Genomic DNA, 19,659 nt, shown 5'->3' with positions numbered 1-19,659 from the left:
ATTTGAGATAGAATTAGTAACACTTACAAAGTGCTTCCAGATCCTCACATGGAAAACGTTAGAGAAGTGCAAAGTATAAAGTGTATAAAATGCATTGGCCAACATTTTCAACCCACATGTTCAATATTAGACCACCAAGCCCATATTTAAGGTTCTGATTTTCAAAGGTGCTGAACAGTCACAAATCCCATTGACTTCTAGAAGAGCTGTGGGTGCTCAGCACCTCTAAAAATCAGGCCACTTAATTTAGAATCCATAATGTGAACTTAGGAGTCTAATTTTAGACATATAGGTTTTGAAAATGTTCACCACTATCACTTAAGTAGGGCACACGACTAAAAACAAAAACATTGGTGTGACACCTAACAGGTGCCTAACACATAACTTCTGAATTAAAAACAAACAAGCAATTGTTTTCTTACAACTAGAATTTGCTAAAAATAAAACTTTAAAAAATAAGCATTTTTTTTATTAGAGCCTCCAAACAAAGAGTTTGCAGAACTAGCAATTCATTATTTATAGGCTCGACAATTTATTTTTTCCTTTTAACATAAAGCAAGTAAAAGCCTGTGCCCCTTGTTTTCAGACTCCTCTCTTTCTGCCCCTGTGTTGCTGAAAGGGAATTAAATCCCAGAAGGGACAGTGCTGGGATAACTGATCCTGCCACTGAGGACGATTGCCCCATTCCCCTTTTCTAATCAGTGAGCCATTAAGGAGCCAGTGGCCTGTTCTAGAACTGACACGAGAAGCAGAGCTTGCAGCAGGGGTCACCACACGTGTCCAGCAGGTACAGCATGGTACGGTGTCAGTTGTGCCCACTGCATCCCTGGCACAGCAATTTGCTACCCACATTGCCTGACAATAGTCATCAGGTGCTTTGTGTTTCTGTAGCACCTCCCATCCCAACCTCTCACAGCATCTTCCTAACATTAAGAAATGAAATCTCACAGCCCCACTGTGAGGTAGGTCGGTGGGTGCGATTATCCTCGTTTTGCAGGTGGGGAATTGAGGCATGGAATGGGGAAGTGACTTGCCCAAGGTCACACAGTGAATAAATGCCAAAACCACAAATGGACTCTAAGGGTTCTCCTCCTGGAGTTGTCCTTTAACCACTAGACCATGCTTCCTCCCTGGATGTGGAAGAGGCTTCCACTCAAGCTAAGAGAGAGCCACCTTGAGCTCAGACTCCATTTCAGAGCCTGGAGTAGAAGAGGATTCTTATGATAATAAGCACTGGCATGCCGGGACAAGCCTCTCTCTACAAAATAACCTTTGGTGCATTTTGGTTCTGATGGAAGCAGCAAGCTTGACAGCCCTGGAGACGGATCTCCTCTAGTCACAGAACACGTACAGCAAGCACAGTAGCGGGGAAGCCTTCCCACACACAGCACCCTCCATCAGTGTAGTTCCACCCTGACTACAGGTCAGGAACTGCATCTAGGCTAAGAGAAGAATTCATTCTATCAGGCTTATTCACTTCTTGAACTCTCATTTGAAGCTGCCAAGAAGGAGGGTGTTCAGACCAATTGCTATGGCAATTTTTATCACATAGAAAGCTGATCTACTAGGAACTGGACTAAGACCCACCAACTCATTTCATACAAGAGACACCAAAGAGCTGCCGGAAGGTAATTACTTTGGGTCACAACTGACCTGGGCTGCATTCGAACTGATAACCAAGCTGTGAAGTGCTCACTAATCAAAGCAATCCCCTGAATCTCCATGTCAGCCTCTGAGAAACCTCTGGTAATAGACTGCAAGGGATTCTGCCACCAGATCCAGCGACCTTGCTTAGCTAGACTATTTCTTTACAAAAAAATCACTGGTCTGGGTTCCAGATATGCACAGCTGTATGAGAGCCACTGACAATACATCTGAATCCCAGAGACCTAAGGTGAAATCCTGGCTCCACTGAAGTCCAGGGGAGCTTTGCCATTGACATCAGTAGGCCACAAACTCACCCCCGAGGTCTGAGGGGGACCATCAATTAATGGAAGAAGGTCCAAGGCCTGGTTTAGAAACACTGGGCCAAATTTATACCTAGGGTAACTAACCCAACTGGGTTATACAGGAATGAATCTGGTTCTTTGGCTTGTGCAGGTAACCCTGCTTCCCTCTCCGTCTCCCCCAGCTTGTTTCTGGCAGGCTATAGGAGACCATCTTATGCTCTGGCCATGGTGCTGAATGGGGAGGCTGGGCCCAAACCTAGAAAAAGGAACCCCAGATATTTTTTGCAGGGTGGCTAGATCAGGTGGCCTGGCTGTGCGTAGCACTTCAAGGTACTTCTGTCATCAGGCATCTGCCCAGAAATGTGAAGCTTTTATTGTGCCAGACACCTTGATTGAAAGAAGAAACCTTTTCAAATTAAAAGCCTATTTCGCAGCTGTGAGGGCCAAATCAGGGGTTCAGCAGATGATCCCCACGTCTTAGGGTTTGCCCCTGGAATCCCACCCAATTAGTCAATATTCAATAACTTTGGCAGCAAGATGATGGATCTGTGCAATTAGTCAGGGAGACAGGGGCTTGGAAACAGCTTTACTCCTAGAGGACTTTTAACAACACTTCTAACATAAGGGAATTTCCTATCAGAAAGAGGCTTTGAAGGATATTTCAATACCTGGCATAGATCTGCTTTCTCCAGCAGGCTGTGTCCATTACACTTACATGTACAGGTTGTCTTGCTAGTTAATCCCTAGTTACAGGGAACATGTTTCAGGGTGTTATTTCTTTGCAAGTGACTTTAAAAAAATCAAATTGGGATTTCAATAAATAATATGAAATTGTGCACTGTGACTTTAAATGTGCCCTATAGTGTTCATGGAGTGGTTCTGGCAGAGGTAGGGCTAGGCCTGGATTGGTTGTAGAAAATCCTGTGTGAGTGGCTGGTTAACTGTTTCCCTCCCAGTGCTGGGAGACAAATGAGAAAAGCAATAGATAAGGATGCAAATAGCAACCTCCCAAAAGGGACATTGCAATGCAGGGAAGGAAGGAAAGATGGGAGTCAGATTGTTTACCCTAAAGACTCAGCTCTGCTAATGCAGAATAAGCACCTTAGTTAGAAGAGTGCGAAGAAAGGACTCAACATTTGTAGACATCCGGCTGCACTGTGTGCCCTAGGATTTCTCTGTGCACACACAGAAGCCTGTCCTCCCCCTGCCTCCCCCCACCCCCACAGCCTCCCGGAATGTGCTTGGGGTGAAGGGAGACCATTCTGCTCTCATGGAAACCCAGAGCCCTTGCAGCTTGAAAACTTTATGTTCACCTTCTCCACTATGAATAATTCAGCTCACATATTTAATGAATGTAAGGAGAACAACTGGGGCTGTTGGTGACTATGAAAATAAGGTCAGGTTTGTTGAACACTGGCTGCTATCCTGAGCTGCAGAAAAGAACATTTACTATTGACTGGAGGATATGACTGATTGTTATTTGTTACCAAAATCCATGCATGGCAGCTCTGAACTGACTCAGAGAGTTGAGGGAACAGGATTTCAATAGCATTGCTGCAGCATCAGGAGCAAATACATTGTTTGGCACAGTGCTGAGCCAGGATGTATAGGAACTAATGGTGACCATTGTACGTATGACTACTGTCCCCTCCCCCAACACCAGGACAGTCCTAGCTAGCCAGTATTTCAATGCAATTGTCTTTGTCTACACTTCTCCCTGTCAGGTAAGATGCAGGTGTTAGATGGAGCAGAATCATAAATCAGAAACATCTCCCAGCACAAAATCTGACTCCAAAGCAAAGGCAGAATTACAAAGAAACCCCCCCACCGCCACCCCAGACAGATTCCGTCAAAAATGCAGAAATACAGGCACAAAACACACTGCTATTTAAATATTTTGGTTGCTAGCTGCACCCCTATTCACCTCTGAGGAATAGTCAATCTACTCATCCTACAAAGCACCCATCCAAGCCGTTCTCCCAAGGCAGGGATATGCCCTGGATTTTGGAGGTGATTCTTCCCTGGGAATCCAGCACAGCATTTACCTTTTGTGAGCTGAAAGACTGGGTCCAGTGATACAAAACCAGCCTATCCTTGGATCTGAGAGCGGGGTCTGTTGGGTCCTGGCTGTCCTCAACCTCCGCAGATTTCCCTGCATCGTTCTCAAGAGCTGAAATGGGCCACCAGCTGCAGTTGGTGGGAGTAGCATTGTTGGGAGTCGCCATGACAGCCTGAGATTGGAAGAACGGGGGAAGGAGAGAGCAGCAGCAGCTGCACTATCCAAGCATCACATGGGCTCATGGAAACAGCATCATTACTCAAGCAAGTGGACTGAATTTCATTACACCCTCGGTATTAGGTGGGGAACGCAGGGGAGCAGAATCAGAATCAGGTCTGATTTTACAAAAGAAGGGGATTGTGTGTGTTAAATCAGAACCCGTTTACACTCATGTCAGGGCTCCCACTGAAACATACTACACTGGGCATGCATTGTTTCATTGGAACAGATCAGAAACAGTCTCTGCTACCGGTGCTACCAACACAGGAGTCCACATGCAACTCCAGAGTCCACATCTCATCAGGAATGTTTTTGCAATTGATACTAACATTTGGATCACTTTATATTTGATAGATATTGGATAAACTGATTCAGAAATAAATGCTGTCTGTAAAACGTCCCGCAGGTGCTTTCCTACCTACAGCCCTGTATGGAACAAAGAAGCAAGGACTCTTCAAATGTTCTCATGTTTCTGTATGTTCCGATGAACTATTAATTAATTATTTTGATTTGTTTGTATTGCGGTAATACCTAGGGGGTCCCAGTCACGGACCAGGATCCCATTGTGCTAGGGTGTTGTACCAGCACAGAACAAAATGACAGTCCCTGCCCCAAAGAGCTCACAAATGTGGGTTACAATTATTTTATTTACAGAATTGATGGCTCAAATTTCCAGAATTGGGAACATGCCTTTCATATGCAATTATTGTAACTGTGCATGCAGCCAGAGTCAGTGCTCAGGTAAATGGCTGGCTAGACATCTAAGGGCCTTCTGTAGGTGCAAATATTTTGACTCTGATTACATTCACAGGATGTGGAGGTACAGATTGGTTGTGCATATTCACACATATTTTTGGCCACATGATAACGAACACAGAGGTCTGGAAATCAGGGCCTCGCTGCCTCACCATTTGGCTTCATCTCTGGCAACGTTTCTTGACAGTGTGCTCTGTCATCTGTACCACTGAAAAGTGCTAGAAAAGTGCTAGAAGCACCACTTAAGATGAGACTGATTCAAGTCTGGGAAAATAAAATTAATCCTGTATGGGCTGGGAGGATGAGCTCCGTCACTGAGGGGAACTAAATTTGTGCCCACACAAGATGCACGTGCAAAATGTGCTGGGGCACGTTTGCACCCGTGAAAACTTTGTGACAGATCGTGTCTAGCTGCTGGTTTGTGTGCACAAGGGCTGGTCCCTATGGGTCTTTCCCATCTCCAGCTTCTTCTGATCCCCTGACTTTGCCCCTCATGCTACAGATGTAGAACTAACCCTGTGGGGTGAGGGGTGGCTGGAGGGGGACTGAGACGTTTGGTGAAATGTGCCCCTGTTTTAGACCATTTAACAGGAGCTCCCCACCTCATTCATTCCCCACAGGCATTGTCTATGGGGTGACGTGCAAGGCGGGTCTGACCTCCACAAATAGATTTTTAAATGAGCCAGATTTCCTTTCAAAACCATTTGGGGGCGGGGGGGGCGGGACAAAAGAGTTAAAACGAATCATCATTTCCCAGTGCATTGTGTCCCTCAAGCAGGGAAAAGTAATGGCAGAGGGAAGAGCTGGGGGTTAGGAAGGGCTATTGCTGCCCTTACTCCTTTCTCCTCTTCAGTCTCATGAAACAACCATGGAAGAGATTCACTGTCTATAGCAAGGGCTTGCAAAGTGCAGCCGGGGGCCTCAGTGCAGCCTGTGAAGACTTAACAGAAACAGCTGTTCATCTCCAGCGTTTATGACAGGGGAACTCAAGCAGCAGACAATTGCTACTCAACTGCCAAGAGAGATCCAGCTCACAGCCTTGAGGCTGTGCACACTGTATTACAGGTATATAAGTGCAAACGTGGGCCTGCCTTTAGGGGGCTGGCAAGTTGCTGATGTGGCCCTCTTTGTCACAAACTTTGTGCGCTCCTGATCTGCAGCTTACACAGAAGCACAGTATGAAGTGCAAAGAAAGGCAATGCCACCTTCCTCAGCTCATCCTAGTCTTGAATTTAGCATTTTCTATTCTCCAGGCACAAGAATAAGAGGTGTTTTCATTGCCTATAAAGCATCTTTCCAGATCCCTTTATATTAATAACTCTCACTGACAACGTACATAATCAAATGGTGCCGCTGTTTTGGGCTTAGAACAAGAGGAGAGACACTCAGTATTAACCTATCAGACGAGATCATTGTCCACCAAGCACCATCTAGTGGACTATTTGATTTTATACTATATATTGTACAGTCAGGAATAGAAATGACAGTCTCTGTATCTTTCTGAATCCTGCAGATATTCACATCCTTTGGGAGTGTGTACTTGGCTGGCAGTCAGACAGGGTGTGACCTAATAAACCAAGCAAAGGATTGAGAGGCAGGATTGCTAGGTTCTATTCCTGGCTCTGACGCTAACATTGTGTGACCTTGTGAAAGTTCTTTTCCCTCCCTCTCCTGTCATCAGTTTCCCCATCTGTAAAAATGGGGGTGAGACTGATCTCCCCTACCAGCTATTGTGAAGTGAATTTGTTAGTGTTTAAAAGTTGCTGACTAGAGATATGGAAAGCATCAAACTGAAGGCATGCTAAGGGTTAAAGTACTGTGGGCTTGCTAGCTAGGAGATTAGGAGTAAGATTGAAAAGTGGCTGAAAGGTTGAATCCAGGACTTCAGAAACACAGAAACGTGGCCCAACTTAAAAAGAATTGGTGAGTATCCGCTGCTTTGGTTTTTCCAGCTGGCCTGAAGCCAGGGAGTGCCAACATGTATCCTATAGAGTCATAAACATAGGGCTCAGGAGGTTGTCCAGTGAAGTCCATGACCCCCAGGCCAGGACAGGATTAACTATACCTGCCAGATGTTATCTAACCTATTCTGAGAGTGGAATTCGTCCATGCCCCTTTGAGGAGAAAAATAATTCAGTAAACCTAGCTTCCCCACACTCAAACGGAGCCATTTCTGAGGCTGGCAAGAGTTAACTTATTTGATGTCTTTGTCTCGCAGCGCTCTAAGTTCTGTGAAAGTAACATGAAACAAATGAACACGGTGAAGAATTGGCCCAGCTTTGTTAACTCCTTGTTTTGTAATGATTTTGAGCTATGGCTAGAGGAAGAGTGAGGAGCAGCAGGAATGGAGGAGCTCATAAGAATAAGGGAGCACAAAAGAGAAAGAAGGGGAAGAGGGGCCATCACAACTCCTCACTTGCCTTGCCTAGCCACAACCAACCAACATGGTTTTGTAGGCACTACGGTTGAGGTGAGGCTTATTAATTTTACCCAAGAGTTTTCCCCAGGTAGCATGGAAGAAAGCAGGATGGTGTTTAATGAAGAAGTTGAATGTTGGGTAAGGAAGCCAGAGATGCTGGCAGATCGAAGTCAGCAGTTGACACCACCATGAGTTATTATTTAGGCTGAGATGAAGAGGGAGCCAATGAAGGGACTGATGTGATCAGAGAGGCAAGCTATGACGATGATCTTAGCAGTAGTATTCTGGATGGACTTGAGGTGAGCCAGGCTGAAATAGTCAAGCTGTGAACACTTCCATCTAACTCAGGGCACACTGGAAACTTCATTGGAGAACCTGCTTTCGTGCTATTTCCACCTGTTTTGCAGAGCTAAGTTCCATAGTTCAAATGAGACGCCAAGAAAGTCCTAGTACTTTAGGGTGTTTCTTGGAATGGTTTGAGTTCCACTCTTTCCTACGTTTCTCCCCCAGCCCGAATCAAATAGCACCAGGACTTGATCCATGCTCTGTGCTGAGAAATCTGCTACATGATTGGTGCCATCTGATGCATTTACAACATTTGAGCTTGATGCCAAATGATCATAGTATCAGCCTGTTGGCCCCGGCTCCCCCCATTTCCTGTACATCTTTCACAGCAGCAAGGTCATTGCTCAATTGTAGTTGGTAAGATACAAGCACCACTGCAGTGCTTAGCAGGAGCCACTGCCCCATGGTGACCTGGGAGTCCCTTTCACCAAACACAGTAACAATGGAGATCTCATTTTCAGGGAATGTGGAATGGCTGGGCCAGTTTTCAGTGCTCCTGCCGGTACATGGAAAGTTGGGTTTTGTTTTATGTTTGCTGTGGGTCACAGATAATGAATACCAGTTTCAAGTGGAATACTGGCATAGCCTAGAAGCAAAAACACATCACATGGATGCTTTATAATATGGATTTGTTAACATCTTGGGCACCCCTCTCAATGGCAGGCAGTCACCATTTTGTAAGAGGGTATCTTTGCTAAGGGCAGCGCTGTAGTCTTACTCCCCTTGAGAATAGGAAATGGCAGAGGGCATTTCTTCATGGAATTCTCTGCAGATGAACATTATCCATTGACCCCCTGCTGAGAAGAAATGTTCTTTTTTGAAGAATGGGTTAAAAATCATTAATCCTAAAAATCTGTTTTAAAAAACTACCACTTGTGACAGATTTACTCAAAAGGAAGGAAAGAAAGGACAGATTGGGGAGGGTATGAGGGGGCAGGCACTGTGTGTGTGTGATTAGGAGAAAGCCACAGGAAGGGGAAATTGAGTAGTTTGGCTTGCAGGGGGATGTGGGAGGGAGAGAGTGAGAAAATGGGCGTGAGTATGCGCAGAGAAATACACGGGACATGAGGGAAACTTGGGTGAGTGTACAGGGGAACATGGAGGCCAGGAGCTGGGTGAAAGTGCCCAATACGCTCTGGCTGGTTTGTGCTGCTCCAGAGAAGGGTAAAAACAGAGACAGCCTACTGCTGGACTCTGGACCTAAACGTTAAATCTTTTTTTCTTTTAATGCTGATATTAGATATCTTCAGACCATTAGAAATATTACATGGTATCATTCTCTTTGCATTTCTTGAGTGTTCATGTATGAAACTTCCTTTGTATTGCTATTAATAATTCCCACATAAAAACATTGAGCTGGAATTAAAAGGTAACAACATTATAGGGATTTTGTAATTATCAGAAACAAGCATTACAAGCCCAAGAGATTCAGAGTTAAGGCTAAACTTAAAAGAAATCCAAACTGTGTTAAGGTATGGAATGCACAGGAAAGGTACCCAAATAACCTTAACTGTGCCTTCTAGCGGCGTGATGAGGGAGAAAAGACAACAAAATTAGTGTGTCTAAAAATCAGTTAAATCTAATCTGGGACTACAAACACTATTACGCATTAATAATAGTCGTATAGTTATTACATGGCATCATTAGCGGTAGAACCTGTCGGTTCCAGCTGACGCTCGGAGCTGCGGCACAACACAGATGTGAGCAACACAGACGACGATGCACGTTGTTGATGAATGCCTGCTAACTAGGTTCAGCGGTGGCCTAGAAGAACTGCATCATGCCACTGAAGATGCCATCGCTTGGCTAGACGACTATACACACGCTAAATAAAATAAAGTACTACAGGGAAAGTTATGGTTCTTTAGGTGCCTTAGCTGTGTTTCCAGACTTCAGCATGTTTGGATTTCTTTTAAAAGCTTAACTCTGAACTTCCTGGATTTGTAATGCTTTTTTTGGGGATAATTACAAATATCCCTGTAATATATTTACCCATAAATTACTGATCTATACTCAACCTGAACTCCAGATGTGAAAAAAAGTAAATGAAAATGGAAGGGGGGGGGGATTTAAAAAAAACCCAAGTTTTTGATTTTTGACAAATGAAAAGTGACGGGTCAGTGTGTGTTTTTACAAGTGTGTTTTTTGGTGAAAATTTCAGTTTAGTCAAAGTGCCAGTTTCTGCCAACAGAATGTTTTGACAGAAAATTTTCATCCAGCGCCAGTGTTATTGCCCTATACCATCTAGCTTGTATGATGTGTATATAGTCTCTCTGCCCCATTCCAGACTCTCTGCCTATGGCAACATTGGCCCAGAAACAACCAATGAGGAAAAACCCATAAGTTGATGTATAAAGGAGCTGATTTTTTCCTACAAACGCAGTGTGGCCTAGTGGATGGGGCACTGGACTGGGATTCAGATCTGAGTTATTGCCAGCTCTGCTATGGGCCTGTGTTGTGACCTTGAGCAAGGCACTTCACTTTTCTCTGCCTCAATTTCCCCATCTATAAAATACACAATACTTACCTCCTTTGCAAAGCGCTTTGACATGTACAGATGAACAGTGCTATGAAAGAGCTAATATTATATTATTATTATATAGGGTGCAGAAACATGCTCTACGACAGTCTGCACTTCTAAACATAGCTGTGAGGAAGAAGCCTTCAAAATTTGCTTCAAGTGGAACCATCTATGCAATACTCAGATTCAACAATGAAAGACACCCTGCCCAAAACACAGAATATTTACTTATCCTTCCCACACAAGTGGGCTGGTTTAAGACAGATCCCTAACTACATATTGTTTCTTTAAGTTACTGGGCCTTACTTTGTCTTAAGTATTTTGCAGTTAAAAAGAGAAAGGATCTCCCAAATACCACAAATCCCCAGATTCAATCATAAAAGGCCATTCTTCTAAGACATATAGTGAAAGCAGTACAGGCAGCTCAAATGTCCACAGCACAGACCAAAGAACAGAGGGAGTTTATTTGATCTACAATGAATTCTTTGAGCTTTGCAGAGTTTAATGCATTCTTTTAAAACACTAAGCTCAGAGGCTACTATCTGTTTTTCACTTTATTAAAAAACTACACTGTATGGTGCAAAGAAACATTTGATCAAATACACAGCAATGAGAATGGCCAAATTCCCACTCATGGCTCTGAGGGAAGCACTTCATCCACTCATTACTACTGAATTTCCAGCCCATGATTCTCCATGGATTCCTTGTAGTCAAGTGTACATCATTTCTGCCATGTGGGACATTTTCTTGGGAATATATAAGTAATATTCCATGTATCCGGAAAGATCTTCAATTGTCACATCGTCCACGAAGGCTCGAGCTTGCTCAGAACAAGATCGGGGAGAACCTGATGAAGCCATACCAGAGGGTGATTTGTTCTGCAGAGACTGGGAATGGACTTCTAGCACTGCCTTTTCACATTCTGACAGGACATTCCGCAAGCCAGAAAAAGAGTACACTTCCACGTCTTGCCACTGTTTGCACTGGCATTCCTTGTCCACGCAAGGACACTGCTTGCTATCGCTAAGCACAGATAATGACTGGAAATCTGAAGACTGTCTAGAATGCAGGCTGGTTTCAAAGGACGACGAAACAGCAGCAGAATTCTCTCTTGAATTCTCCAAAGGCTGTTCAGTTGTGGAAGCTCCCAAAGGTTCATGTCTGGCTCTTCTACAATCATTGGCATCAAAGCAGGAATCACACTTGTCCCCTGTACACGGTTCTTCTGCAACACAAATGTCTGAGCTGATATTACTCTTTGCAGTGTCTGGCTGGCTTTTGTGTTTCAACTGGTTGCGGGCAGAAGATGCTTTCATACTGCAGTAGGTAAACTTGGGAGGATGCAGGACAGGAGACTTGGAACGCCTACGACGCTGGGTTCTTGATGACCCCCTGGAGGGCTTCCTCACACACCTGTTAGTGAACAAAAGATGAACAATTAGGTTACTCAGAACTCAATTCTGGAGCCTAATGCTTTCCAAAACAGGACCTCATTTAAAGCAAGACAGTGTCAAGTATCAGATCTGAACAATGATTATCTATACAGCTATAGAAAATACCAGCACTCCACTGGTATCTGAAACCCTCAGCAGACCAAGTCACAGAAAAAAATTGACAAGAGATATTCTGAATGCACATTCACAATAGCTATAAATACCAGTGTTGGTGATTAAACTCGTGTCTTTAAATAAAAGGGGACGGGGAGAGAGAACTGACCTTTCCTTCACCCTAGATTATGCTAGAAGCAGAAGAAAGTGGGAGAGTAGCATCTAGAGAGGATTATAAGAAGGATTGTGAGGGAGTTGAGACCCCAAAGGAAGGATGCTTTCCTGCTGTAGGATGGTTTTTGTAATTGAATACACCAAACTGAGGAAGTTTTGAAGTTGCTGTTGAGGGAAGTAGCAACAGACTCAGGAGAAAGGAACTGATGCTGAGTTTTATTTCATTTACACTAAATTACAAAATGATCATCCAGGACACCTAAGGATCTGGGTGGAAGAAAGGAGAGGAAAGGACTGAGATGACAATTGTCACAGATACTGATACACAGGAGGATGTAATTGATATCATGACAGAAGAGGAGCTGATATGGAATATTGTTATAAATACTGTAGGAGCAGGAATGTATTGATGTGTAACCTAGTTATTGAGAGAGTATACACTTTTACTGGGATAGTGGAATGTTTATTGCACACCATAGTGCTTGGATTCAATAGGGGCTGTAGGAAGAACAAACAGGGAAGCAAAACAATGGCTTCCCAGATAAGAACATCTAGGTACATACTTGAAAGACAATGGTGTTAGGATCAGGGATCCTGTCTCCTCTGTTTCCATCAAGTTTCAAACCTCCCAGATCAAAGGGCTACAAACAGGAAGTATTTTGATTCCTGCGAAGATGGGAAGGAGTGTCTCTGGTCAGCAGCTGTTTAAGGAAACAGGCTGGCATGGACAAGCTCTGTGGAGGAGTATGAAGGAACTGGTCCTTCCCGGATCTAAGAGGTGGTAAGCCTTAAGGGGCAGAGCTAGATATACGTACAGTCTGTTCTATTGTTTTTAAGATTGTCTTCTATTAAACAGTCTGTCCTATTGTTTTCTATTAAACGCTTTTGTGCTAAATAACTAATACTTTGCTTTCACGAGGCTGTTTGGTCACTGCTTACTTCTGTCATTGCCCCAGAGGGAACAGAATTCCAGGGTCTGGAAATAAATCAGATCTGCTGAGGTAATCAGTTAGTACCAGGGGACTGATACCCAAAGCCTGGTCTGAGAATGGAAGAATCAAACAGTTCCATTCAGAGCCAGGTAGCAGCTAGTGGCCTGAGAGCTGAAGGAAGATATACTCAAAAACATCAGGAGTGATCAGAGGTGAAGTTAGCCCAGTAACTGTGACACATACGGATACTAGTATCTCTTGAAGGGAGACAAACAAGGCTTTGTTAAAAGGCTATTAAAAAGAATCAAGATGAACTCTAAGTTAAGGTTTCTATAAACACAAAAGGGGAAAAATAATGTGGCTCAGCTGCTTAATTAAACAAGCAATCCCTGTTTGAAATGATGTTATGCATGTTTTCATCATCTCTAATTAACAAGGAATAAATATACAGTTCAGTTAACAATGCGTTTTACCCATGCCAAGTCTCTTTGGCACAGACAGGTTGAGGTTTGGTTCCGTCCATAGCTGTTCTTATCGGTGCTCTCAGACTTGTTCCCTCATCCACAGACAGAGATGCGGTAGATCTGAGTGAGAGGAAAAATGCTACGTTAAGATAGTTCTGCAACATATGTTTCAAAGTGTCTCCACATTGATGTTGTGCCCTACCCCTCTCAGAAGGCTACTTTAATGGTAATAGAATGTAAATCCATGTTAAATTTCTGTTGTCACAGATTCATTGCTAACCAGAGACTTATGGTTTCACTGAAAACAGGATGACAGGATGTCTACAGCAGCAGATCAAGGAGCCAGTGGGAAGGAAAGGAGATGTGGGAACAGAAGTGAAGAGGCTACCTATCCATTATTCCTCTCAGACAGAAATGAAATGCAAGGCAATTCCTGTATAGGACTCTAGGCCCTGTTTTTCAGAATTGCAAGCATACAACTGCATTATCAGAAATGCCTTGTTTGCCTAACTCTCTCAACTGCAGTAAATGCAAATAGCCAGTCAGAAGTCTAATGAGCCATCTATACATACAACCCCTGTGATTAAACGTGTTTCCACCCCATAGGTAACTACATTGCAGTGGTCACTGAAATGACTCCTTTATGTTCCTTACTTACCTGAGGGGAAATTGGAGGCTTAGGTAATGCCTCTAAAGCATCGAACAATGGAAGTACAAAGTGTTTTTCATTTTATTAAAACTTGACAAACTGAGCTACTTTTCTACAAGCTCACTTACCCTGCTGCATCTACTCTTAGCTTTTTGAAAGCTGTCTGCAGACTCTCTTCCTCTCTGTCTTTATCTTCTGAGTCCATTGATGAGCTGTCAGAGTAACACCGATTGTGCCATGGAAGTGTGCACTGAAAAATATACAAATTGTGATTTGATATTGGGAACTGAAGACTTACTGGTCTCCAAATAAAACTCCACACAACTGAAATGAGCCACCATGTTGTGTTTCATTCCTCTAGTGTCAGTCCCTTGCCTTCAGATTGGAACCATTCCATTAATATTATTTGTTCACTAGGAACTGTGTACTCAGCGTTGTTCACAGTGCAGAGGAAGACAACCTCTGCCCTGAGGAATTACAATCTAAGTCTTGCCATGTCCCTACACACTGTTTTAACACAAGATGTACTTTGGCAGTTGGTATTAGTTTACAGAACAGTAATACTGGCATTTCAATTTCACTTAGGCACTTGTCACTGACAGAAGGGACACTGACCTCAATCAGCCCTACTGAGTAGTTTCTGGTCAGCACACTGAACCAACACACACTGAGGAACTTTTGTGTCAATAAGGTAAAGAGAACTGCACCGAGAAAGAGTAAGAAAAGTGAAGCCTATGAAAAGTATATATATTATCTGCTTGAAATCATATAGAGAAGAGTTAATTTTAGCCGATAGGGCTACACCACAAACAGGAGTGTAGAATTTAGAGATTAAACAGTTAATTGAGTTGTACTGCTTTTGTAACCTGTTACTTTAGATAGGCCACACCTAGCCTAGACAAGGGGATACAAATAATAGGTAGGGTCCTACCAAATTTACGCTTCACTTAGGTCAATTTCACGGCCACAGGGTCTTAAAATCGGTCAATTTCATGATTTCAGATGTTTACATCCGAAATTTCAGTGTTGTAACCCTGGGGGTCCTGATCCAAAAGGGGACCGGGGGGGTGGGGGGAATCCTGCTGTAGAGGGGTTACAGGATTGCCATTCTCACTTCTGTGCTGTGGAGTTTCCTGCAGCTGGAGGAGGCTCCCAGACGTGGTGGTGGGTCTGATCTCCCCAGTGCTGCTGGGAGCTCCCCAAACGGGTGCTTCTAGTCAAGGCTACTGATGAATTAATGCATGGGCCCCAGACAATTTGAAAAATGGGTGCCCCAGCCCTGGCAGGAGCCACAGGGCAGAAGCCTGGAGCCCCAGCAGGTGATGCAGCCCTAAGCCCGGGCAGGAGCTGGGGGGGAGGGCAGCAGCCTTGAGCCTGGGCACCCTGAGCCCAAGCTGGAGCCACTAGGGGCGGGGGAGAGGGCAACAGCCCCGAGCCCAGGCAGGAGCCAGCAGGTGGGGAGGCTGAAGCCTGGAGCTCAGGCAGGAGCTGGGAGGGCAAAAGCTCCAAGTCCCAGCTGGAGCCGCAGGGGTGGCAGACCCCATCCCAGGTCCCTGAGCCCAGGGAGCAGCCATGGGGGGGAGGGAGAGGGGAAGGGGAGCGGAGGCAGCCCTGACAGGAGCTGCAGGGGCTGGAACTGCAGGGGGTGGAAGCCCGATTCCCAGCTGGAACCTGGGTGCCCCCAGCCCCGGCAGGAGCCACTGGGCGGGACAGCACCCCCGAGCTTGAGCACATAGAGCCTGGGCAGGAGCGATGGAGAGGAGGACAGCCCTAAGCTGGACTGGAGCTGTCCGGGGGTGGCAGCCCCCAGCCCAGGTCACTGAGCCCAGGCAAGAACCACAGGGGGTCAAAGCCTCGAGCCCTGGCTGGAGCCCGGGTAGCCCCAGCAGGAGCCGCAGGGGTGGGGGTGGGGGGTGCAGCAGCCCAGAGCAGCCCTCAGCTCAGCTACCTCAAGCCTGGGCAGGAGTCGCAGGGGGCGGCAGCCCCCAGCCTGGGTGCCCTGAGCACTGGCAGGAACCGTGGGGGGGCGGCAGCCCTCAGTCCGGGCACCCCGAGCCCCGGAAAGAGCCGCAGGGGGTGGAAGCCTGGAGTCCAGCTCTGGGGCTGCTGCAGTGCAGAAGTGAGGGTGGCACTCACTTCTGCACTGCCTGTGGAGGTGGGTCTGACCTCCCTCTGATAACAGCCATGCAGGGGAAGGACAAGCCTTGTTCCGCCCCAGCCCGGCTTATTTTGGGGAAATCAGATTTCATGGGGAAGGGCTTATTTCACGGTCCGTGACATGTTTTCCATGGCTGTGAAACTGATTGGGCCTTAATAATAGGAACTGAAGTGTTGGGCATAAATAGCATAATTATATAGGACAGAATGTAGAATATTTACCATTAAACAGTTAGTAGTGCTGTATATTGCTCTTGCAATTTGATCCTGACTTCAAGGCAGTTTTCCTCCCTGCCACACCTAGCTTGGACTAGAAGCAGAAGACAATAAAGCCCACATTGGAAGAAAGTCCTCTGTGCACATGTATCCAATTGGTCCTGGGCTATAAAGATTACACAGAACAAATGAAAGCATTTTCCTGTCTGAATCTTAAAGAAGTGGCTGAGCATAGTACTCACTATTGAGAAACTGGCTGATCATAATGCTTGCTATTAAGAATTCATTGCTATCTGTTGTTCTAGGTAGATTTTCTCTTCTGTATACTTCCCCACTGCAACTGAAGAACTCTCCTATAGGTCTGAGAGCTAATATTAAGGGATCACTTCCTTCTACTACAGCAGAAGGACCAGCACCTTGATCTGGGTCCTCAGACATCAGCAGTGTTCTCCAATAGTCTATTCTTTCATGCACTATGTCAGTGGTTCCCAAACTTTTTACTCAGGTGACCCAGCAACTACCTTTGGTCTTTTTTTTTTCTGCAACCAACTCAGGGGTCATATGGGGGGGGGGCGCAAAATGAGAGGCCTCTGCACCCCGCTGGTGGGCACCAACCACCCACACCAGCACCCTCTGCCTTGGCACCACAACTCGAATCTTGGCCTAGTGTGGAGGGGAGGCCTGGAGACAGGAGGTTGGAGAGCAAGCCCACCCTGCACTCACAACTGCTCCAGTCCCATGGGCATGGCCCAGTTACCCACTCTGGGTGCATGGGATTCCAGTGCCACTCAGGTTTGGCCCAGCCACCTGAGTGGCAATGTGACCCCATACATCAGGTCACAACGCCTGGAGCAAGGACCTGGGCCTAGCCCTGGGGGACAGCTTTGGGGTGAGTGCATGGTGGGGGTTCACTTTCCAACCTCTGCACCAGGTTCACAACCCATTTAGAGCTTTGTTGGGACCCACCATTTGGGAAACGCTGCTCTATGTGCATCATAGGCTGCAAAGTGAAACTTACAAATTACTTGAGTACATTTCCCTCTCTAATCCATAGTGCACATACAGAACTGGCTTAACGTGGCAACAAGACATGCAGGAAAAAGGAGAGACAACAAATCAGGGTGGAAGTAGAAAGATAAAATCAGTCACTCAGACAGGACAAAAATGCCTTAGTTGTACTCTCTGCTTAAGAATTCCTGTCTTGGAGCAAGGTGCTACCACTCTCTGCCCTGATTCAACAGCATTCCAAAGGCTATTTAAGTGGGTAAGTATAAAGGTGTGCAATGTACCTTCAGATCTGGGACTAAACAGGAAGGTAGGTGACAACAACCTGACACTTTCTGTAGTGGAAGCTCAACTATTTTAATTTAATAAGCAGTTGTAAATGTATTACATTTAACAGATGCAATAAAACCTTGCATGCCATACAATGCTAACGACCATGCTTTTTGGGCAGCTGTGCTGTCCTTCAGCATGCCATCCCCAATGTATTCAAGGGGAGCGTTCTCAGCATGTGCACCTGTTGTGTTGCTGGGTTTCCATTGTATCTATCTAGGTTTTTTACAGTTTAATCACCATGGTATCTGAGCACCATGGTATCATGACGTAGACATCTGCAAAGTAGAAAGGTGTGATAAAAATATTCATAGCCAAAAAGAAAATAACACAATGTGAAGTGTGATTCTTCTCTAAACTATAACTCTATAAAATGCCATTTTCTTACCCTATAGATCTGCGTGTATTCAGTCACACGTCGTTTTCTATCAAAACCACATTTTTATTTCTGTTTACTTCAGTTAGTTCTGCACAGCTCTGGGAGGGAAATAAGATTCTATTCTGGGAGCTTCTGCATCAACAAATTGTTAACCACATTCCCATTGCTTGCTCAATTTCTGTCTTCAGGGCATGTAAAAACCATGGAAGACAACTCAAGGTAATGATGCTATACTGATGCCTGTGAAGGCATAATTTAATCTCCATAACCTGCAATCTGATTTGACTCAGTCTTGGATGAGTTTCTGGCACTGGCACATAGGAAACATCCACCCCAACACTCAGTTTACAAGTACAAAAGGCCACACGTGACTTGGAGTCATTGAGACACAAACATCGAACCCCACAATGACTCTTCCACACAGCCTTCTCTGAAAAGTGTGATTTTATTTCCCACCCACCTACACATACAAGTTTTGTTTCAAATTTGACTCAGGCCTTGCTACACACAAAAGTGGTACCGGTTTAACAAAGCCAGTATAGGTGAAGTAGTACAATCCTTCCTGCGGACACAGTTATATCTGTACAAATGTGCTTACAGTGGTATAGCTTAGTCACATATATGAAACGGAATAACCTGTACCGGTATCAGCTACCATTATACCGGTATAGCTTTGTCTACACTAGGGCTTGTACCCACATAACTATTTTCACGGAAAGCCAGAGCCCTGACCGAGGGTTATGCTGCAAAACCCCTGTGTGTCGCTCAGGCCTCACTTGCACAGACCCTTCGCTCCTGGCCCGGTGCGGCATGAAGAGCAGCAGCTCCCCGCTCCCCTTGTTCTCTGCATTTGTCCCTCCTTACGCTGGAGAGGAATGAGCCGCACAGGCCCCAGAGGGACCTGGCTCGGGAGGGGGCGCGGGTGGGCACAGAGCGCGCTGCTGCTGCCAGGCTCACTGCGCAAACCGAAGGGCAGAGCCGCTCTCCGCGGCAGCGGGCGGTCGCCGTGTAGTGGTGTGCCCACAGCGCCGAGCACACGGGAGCCCGGGCCCTGGCTCGGCCAATCCAGGCAGGCCACAGGAGCTGTGGACGCTCCCTGCCGCCCGCAGCCGAGGGGGCACCGTTCCCCGATCCCTCACGCGTGCGATGCTTGCCGGCTGGGAGACCCTGAGCGGCGGCGGCGCTCAGGCGGGCTCCCCTCACAGCCAGCGCGGCCCCATGCTCCGGACGAGCCCCCGCTGCGTCACCTCCCGGGCTTCTGGGGTTGCCCGCCCCAGACCCCCGCGCGCGGCCCCGATCCTTCTTCCACGAGAAGGGGCACGGAGACCGGAGAGGGGGAGGGGGGAGTGAGACAGGCCCTCCCCGCCCGGCTGCGTCACTCACCAGAGGGCCTCCGACTCGCTCTCCGAAAGGGGATAAAAACAACAGGAACTGACGACAGCGCACGCGAGGAGCAGGATTGCCGAGACACGCGCGCGCAGCCGCGCCCCATGCAGAACGATCGTGCGGGGGCCGCACATGCGCCCTTTGCGTTTCTG

General features: G+C 46.1%; 1 protein-coding gene and 1 pseudogene across 1 annotated transcript in view; both read right to left on the bottom strand.

Moving 5' to 3' along the window:
* Positions 1 to 4,233, bottom strand: part of GDAP1L1 (ganglioside induced differentiation associated protein 1 like 1) — a 34,247-nt gene extending 30,014 nt beyond the window's left edge. Inside the window, exon 1 of the mRNA XM_074970099.1 lies at positions 3,995 to 4,233. Coding sequence (XP_074826200.1) covers positions 3,995 to 4,174 — 180 coding nt within the window. The 5' untranslated portion in view covers positions 4,175 to 4,233. The remainder of the gene's footprint in view (positions 1 to 3,994) is intronic.
* A 6,537-nt stretch (positions 4,234 to 10,770) lies between these two features.
* LOC141997666 (oxidative stress-responsive serine-rich protein 1-like) lies at positions 10,771 to 19,641 on the bottom strand (annotated as a pseudogene).
* Positions 19,642 to 19,659: the final 18 nt, after the last annotated feature.

Source organism: Natator depressus, chromosome 13 (assembly GCF_965152275.1).
Source record: "Natator depressus isolate rNatDep1 chromosome 13, rNatDep2.hap1, whole genome shotgun sequence".
Taxonomy (NCBI): domain Eukaryota; kingdom Metazoa; phylum Chordata; order Testudines; family Cheloniidae; genus Natator; species Natator depressus.
This window is presented reverse-complemented; position numbering and strand designations above follow the sequence as displayed.